The sequence below is a fragment of the Cynoglossus semilaevis genome, chromosome 13 (genome assembly GCF_000523025.1).
Source record: "Cynoglossus semilaevis isolate Cse_v1.0 chromosome 13, Cse_v1.0, whole genome shotgun sequence".
In the NCBI taxonomy this organism is placed as follows: Eukaryota; Metazoa; Chordata; class Actinopteri; order Pleuronectiformes; family Cynoglossidae; genus Cynoglossus; species Cynoglossus semilaevis.
Genome location: NC_024319.1, coordinates 2,244,616 through 2,251,053, shown reverse-complemented (window position 1 = coordinate 2,251,053; position 6,438 = coordinate 2,244,616). Strand labels below are relative to the sequence as shown.

The window sequence follows — 6,438 nt, the reverse complement described above, 5'->3', positions numbered from 1 at the left end:
GACGGGAGCCAATCACAGCTGTGTTTGTTAACGGCGGGACACCTAAACGGGAGAGCTAATCATGGCGGATGTTTATCAACTGTAAGTAAAATAAAGGGAATACAGTATGAAACTAGGAGCGGGAACTTAGGTGACGATCGAAAACTGAAATTAAATGAATGTAGGACGACATTTAAAGACTCATAGTCAATAAATAAAAAACGAGACAGACAGTTTACAAGACGAAATCAGTGCTGATTTCGTCTTGTAAACTGGAGGAACAAATCAATGCAAGAGCCAATCAGAGCTACGATGTTGGCTGGAAGGCGGGACATTGCAATTGACATCTAATCAGAGTGAACCTGTGTTCGGTAGCAGAAATAGCTGTTAATGCTAAATTATGTGTAATATTTTGACCAAAATCTGTCCGGTAGACAGAAAAATTGAAATATGGTTTTAACGTTAGTGAAAACAAGACGCATGACATGACTGGAAAACGTGAAGAACGATTGTTTGAAAAAAGAAAAAGCTCAAAGCGAAGGTAAACTGACCGAAGCGTTAATTGTAATGGCGGCCTGTTCTTAACACGACTACGTACAGTATTTCTATTTAAATAACATACAATTTAACCGTAAGATTCATTGTAAGATATTAAAATAATATCAAGAGTGTTCAGTCAATACAAATATACTGTAATTAATATTAATGTCAAATAAAATATAGTATCATGAGAAGTTAATATCAGTACCCGACTGTAGCATTTTTATATAAATTATTAATTGAGAAGTTAATATCAGTACCCGGCTGTAGCATTTTTATATAAATTATTAATTTTAATTAGCACAAAGCAAGGAGCTGTATAGGTCAAACAAATACCATAAAAACATTTGTTTTGTGCAGTCATCATCCCCCAGAAAAAAATGTTTACATTTAATAAAACAGAACCTATAGATGATTTATTTTAAAGAAAATGCTGAGTGACAATATATATATATATATTTTTAAATCCAAGGATGTGATTTTCTGTAATCAAACATGATGTTCACCTCACCTTAACCTCCTCCTCTTCCTGCTGCTCCAGCAGTGGGGAGTGTTCTGTTCCCCCCATGTTGTCCCCAGAGGATACACAGAGGCTGGGCTCCACCACTGCTGCCACACCCATGTAGCCCCCAGCTTCTGCCTGATAGGCCTCCATCTGTCCTGTGTTCCACAAATCAACCAGCGGAGGGTGAACCTGATGAACTAGACTGTGGATGGTGCTGTTGGGGGTGGCTTGCAAGGAGTGGTTTGCGCTGTGCAGCCTGTGCTCCAGGGACTGAAACAACAGAGGGATATCGCTTTGTTGGCTAGTCTGGAAAGAATTGAAAATTGAATTATGTATAAAACACACCAAGAGCCACAAACACATTTTGACTGTAAAATGATGGCAGTAGTGGATTGTTGATATTTTGTTTTTGTTCAACCATGGACAACAAAAACAACTCAAAATGCACTCTGAAGAGACCTATACATCAATATATTACTCAATATCATCTAGGACCACAAGAGGGCACTGTCTACCTTTGTGGCAACTGAATAGAGTTGACATAATTATTTAGAAGTTAAACAAAGGATGAAGGATTCATCAGCTTCAGTGAACAAAGTAAGTGCTTGTTAGCCTGTTACTAATAGATAACCTGTTACAAGTATGGATAAACCTTGTGTTTTTCTGTGACAGATGTGATTAATACTCTGGAATGGTATCCTCTGTTGTCAAGATGGCGCTGAAAGAGCGGCTGCCTGTTGCAGCAGCTATTCTCTGCATCCAACCACACACACCACATTAATCCACAGACTCTGGGCTTCACCCACTCTCCCTCCGTCACCTGTTGTTGCTGATACTGCATGAGCTGCTGCTGCTGGTAGTGCTGGAGCTGGTGCAGCTGCAGCTGCTGGAGTTGACTCTGCTGCTGGAGACTAAACTGCTGCTGCTGTTGCTGCGACAGCAGCTGAGCCGCCGTCTGCCCGTCGAACCCGTTGGCCCCCATAACGTAGGAGCCCGCCGGGGAGGAGGCCACGCCAGGGGCGTCGTTGTTGATGGGGTCCCATGCATCAGAGGAGGAGAGACAGTAGTGGCCCTGGGACACGTATGTGTGAGGCCACACCTCTGCTGACGAGTGATGCAATATCTGATCTGCAACGACAAAGAGGTAACTGCTGTTTTTAACCTTATAAAACTAAAAAGGATTATGTGGATCAGAGGTGTAAAACTCACTTTCACTGTACACCAAATCAGTGTAAAAATCAAAAACAAATGGCTGCACACAGACCAGAAACTCATTCTCATTGAACATCAACCTTTTTGAACCAACCTGGGGGCAAATATAGACAACAGCAGTCCTGGTACAAACACCAGGGCTAGCATTAGCTACATCAGTCCTGGTACAGATAAACATTGTAGTCAGATCACTATAGACCTGATCACATGGTTCAAAGTGGAAGAAAGTCTTTGATGTTGAATATTATAGCTGAAATGTTGACTGTGATGTGACAGTGGTGCCATGACAAGGAACTAAATACATTTTCATACCCTGCCCCCAGTGGAAATGTCTTGTGTGCCAGCCCACATGGGGGCAGTGTTGAGTTTTCTCTTCTTCTGACCTTGCTCTGTCCCAATGAAAAGAGTTTGACTGGATCTTGACCAGAAAAACTGAAATGCTGATGAAGTGAAAAGTTTCCAGACTGACTAAAAGACTCTCTGGCACAGGTCTGAGTGTTGATTAATCACTGGTGTCAAAAATATTTAACCTTCATTTTATGCAGTTTGTTTTATGCAAGTAAATTGATTAAATTGAACCAAAGGGTGAAAACCAACATCTTCATGTGGTCAATATTTACCTTAAAACAATGACCACACCGCATGTAAATAAACAAATAAAGGATGGACAACAAATGCTAGTACTTCAGATCTGAAGGAGACTTTTGGACGAGAGGAGACATGACTTTGAGAAGCTGAACCTGCCCCGTGGTCTTTCTTCTCACTTAAATTTAACACAACTGGTTTATTGACGTTGATGTGTTCACATCAAAGCTAAAACTGTTATTTTGTGATAAAAATCAATGCTATAATAGATGGATGTCGTGGTGCTTTACCTCGACTGGTGATGCTCTCCTGGTTGACCTCACTCAGATGAGCCACGCTGCCCTGGTTGGATCCCAGTCGTTGGCTGTCTCCATCCATTGACGACCAGGCTAGGAGTGTTGCCTCTGAGATTGCAAACTGCTGGAGGATACCTGAGGGAAGGATTTCAAGGTCGAGTCAGGGTCACCGTGAGGACCTTTGTGTAACCGGCGTTCACCCCAAGAAGTGAGGTAATTAGCACACAATTCTGCTGATGTTAATTGCGGTCTGCGGTTGCAAACCTGCAGCAAAGCGGGCCTCCTTCTCCCCATCGCTAAGATCACTGTAGGCGTCGTTTTCCAGCCGCCGCTCTTTTTCACGCTCCTGTGTGGTCATGCGAGTCTGGAGCACGCCCCCTGCCCCCACTGTCTGCATTCCCCAGTTCTGCCATTCGATCATGTGTGCGACACGACCTTGAGCCATGGCTGTGGGTTTGGTCACTCTCTCCTTCATGGTTCGGGTCACTCCTGGTTATAGAGAAGAAACAGGAAATGAAAAGTAATGCACGGGTGTGTTAAGAAAAAGGCAGAGAAGGGGAAAGTGTGGAGGTTGGTAGAGATGAGATGAGATGAGATGAAATGGAAAAAAAAAAACAAACTTGTATGAAGGGACTGTTGTAGGTGTGACCTGACATGTATACTGGGACATGAATGTGATCAATCAGACTTGATTATCTGTGAATATGACACATTTGTTGCAATTTCCCCATTTCTGGCTTACCAACACTGACAGTATGATGATGAAACATTAGCTTCCTGGTTCAGACACCACAGCGAACATTAGCTATTACAGTCCTGGTACAGACAAGCGTTGTAGCCAGCCCACAATAGACCAATAATTTATTATAAAATGTGATTAATTACAAATAACTAATCATAAAGCCTTTCTTGATGATATCCTTCCATAATTTTAATTATTAACACTACGGGTTTATGAAGATTTTCACTGTTGTAAATGTTTCTTAACATAATAATTTCATCGTTTGTATGAGATAAACAGGTGAGAAACAGTGACATCTACTTGTTGACGTTGTGACAGATAAACAGGTGAAAAACAGTGACATCTACTTGTTGACGTTGGTCTTTATGATCCAATAATATACAAATGTTGTTTTGTAATATTGAGGAATGTAGATTTTTATCTCATGTTGAGGATTTGAACCCTAATCAAAACATCATTGGATGATGTACTGTGTGTTTTCACTGACTCACTGGAAGGTTTAGTTTTCAACACGTCGTCACATGTCACCAAACTAAAATATCCCCGTATTAAAAAGTCAGTCAAATCCTGCTGTTTTTTAATGATGTAATGAAGGTGGATGATGCGAGTCCTAATGAAAACTGTGGTGTAATATTATATACTGGTTCAACCGCTGTTCTCTCTACATGAGGGAGAGAAGCGATGGATTGCTTTGACACAGGTGCACCATGGGATGGAGCAGGTTAATTAGGCTGAGCGTGTCTGTGTGGCGTGAGTAATGAGACGCTGCTTTGTTGACATGATAGCCTTCACACCATAACTACCCTGTGTAGTGTTAGCATAAGAAAAGTACCTGCCCCTGCCCCTCACTGCGTGTCTGAGAATCTACCCTGTAACAATCGTTATGTCATGACCAGGTCAGTACCAGCTGATGTCCACTGACCGCTGCAGGTCCATTTCACTTGTGATTACATGTGATGACACACATTTGTATCACGCCCTGTGATTTGATTCCCTCTGATGGAAGTACATGGACATGATGGTTTATGAATAAATTACAGGACAAATCGGTACCAGGACACTCAGTTACAGTTACTGAAGTACACTCCACTGCACTGTGACACACAACGGCTAGAATGGACCAAAGACACTTCACTGCAGAAACACTACACTGCACTATGCACAGGTCAAAGGTCACAGCAATGATTAAGGCACGTTTTCACAACCACTTCACATAAAACTACACTCCACACTTACCACTCACCTGTCCTTAGAGAAACAAGCTGCATGAGGATGTGTGTGTGTGTGTGCACGTGTGTGTGTTGTGTTTGTCAGGTTGATTTCATTCTGTCAATGACTCACGAGAAGCCATTGACGAGTGTAATCAGAGAGTGGAGAGGAGGTGATACAGGGGAACCCGTTCAGGGTACCATGCTGACTCCAGCTCTCACGTGAGGGCAGAGACAACATGGGGTCGATTTACCAGTTACAGCACAGACACACACCTGACACACCTGACAGAGAAGACTTAGCCAGAGCTCCGATGCCGTAGGGATTCGAGTTCCTCTTGAGCCTCGGGAGGATTGACGTTGTGTCTTCCATAGACAGCTGGAGGAAAAAGAGGAGAGAGGAATGGAGGAGGAGGAGGGGAGGGAGTGGGTGGAGACAAGGGGAGTATGGCAGGTGCAACGGGGGACGGGGGGGGCACACAAAGACGTTCAGACAGGTGTGTGTGTTAGAGAGAGGTGAGTGGAGGGGAGAAGTGGTGGAGATGTCGGGTTAATACAAAAGATAAAAAGTGCTCAAGTATAAACCACTGTCAACCACTGACTGACTCTGTCTGTGCTCACTACAGTGCACCACCACCACCACCACCACCACTACTACTATCATCAGGAGAACCAAGAGTGACTAAGGTCGGGGCGGGGGTCAACCTGCCGTCTACTTCAAGGTGAGTTAAGTCAAGCCACATAGAAAAAAAGAGCAGTGAACGAAGGAACGCTGTCACGACTCTTACATTGATTCCATCCCATGAAAACTCAGAACGTCCATGCTGAGGGAGGGAAAGGGGGAGAGAAGAATGTGGAGGGGGTGAGGGTGAGAGTGACAGGACAGACGGAGACAGAGTGTGTCACACGGGACATGCAGAGGGAGACAGACACAAACACAACAGAAAGAAAACAAATGTAGAGGTTTTGTAAGAAATGAGGAGAGGTCAGATTCAAGGACCAGAGTGAGGGGGAGGAGGAGGGGGTTAAAGAGGGGTCAGTTTATATTTGGGTTTTTTCTATGTATTAAATGCTACAGATGATTGACTCTGATGAGCTGACAAATACACCAGCACCAGGAAATCATGTATTCGTGTGTAAGTGTGTGTTTAAGGGAAGGAGGAAGAGAGAGAGAGAAAGATGTCAAACAGTATCTGATTCTGGAAACAACAGGAACCAGAGTGAGGTTAACTGTGTGTGTGTGTGTGTATGTGTGTGTGTGTGTGTTGGGGGACAGCCCAGATAACGGCAGCCTCTGTCACAACACATCTCTCTATCAGCAGGGCTGAATCTAACAATAGTGGGGCCATGGGTGGGTTCCTGCTCTGCTTT

The 6,438-nt window shown here is 43.5% G+C and overlaps 1 protein-coding gene and 1 long non-coding RNA gene across 9 annotated transcripts in view; one reads left to right on the top strand and one right to left on the bottom strand.

Moving 5' to 3' along the window:
- Positions 1 to 6,438, bottom strand: part of fam131bb (family with sequence similarity 131 member Bb) — a 29,274-nt gene that overhangs the window by 2,064 nt on the left and 20,772 nt on the right. Inside the window, exons 3-8 of one of the 6 annotated variants that reach the window (XM_017037774.2) lie at positions 5,856 to 5,891; positions 5,344 to 5,446; positions 3,382 to 3,606; positions 3,112 to 3,252; positions 1,845 to 2,152; positions 1,031 to 1,330 (exon numbers count right to left, since the gene is read on the bottom strand). In XM_017037774.2, coding sequence (XP_016893263.1) covers positions 1,031 to 1,330; positions 1,845 to 2,152; positions 3,112 to 3,252; positions 3,382 to 3,606; positions 5,344 to 5,446; positions 5,856 to 5,891 — 1,113 coding nt within the window. The remainder of the gene's footprint in view (positions 1 to 1,030; positions 1,331 to 1,844; positions 2,153 to 3,111; positions 3,253 to 3,381; positions 3,607 to 5,343; positions 5,447 to 5,855; positions 5,892 to 6,438) is intronic. The other 5 variants (XM_008322741.3, XM_017037775.2, XM_017037776.2 and 2 more) reach the window with 5 other exon arrangements.
- Positions 2,038 to 6,438, top strand: LOC112487951 (uncharacterized). 3 transcript variants are annotated; one of them, XR_003051545.1, is made up of 4 exons: positions 2,038 to 2,168; positions 3,149 to 3,330; positions 5,694 to 5,789; positions 6,390 to 6,438. It is a non-coding gene; the product is annotated as an uncharacterized LOC112487951 (long non-coding RNA). The 3 variants fall into 3 exon arrangements; XR_003051544.1 differs by having other exon boundaries at positions 6,387 to 6,436; XR_003051543.1 differs by having other exon boundaries at positions 6,344 to 6,432.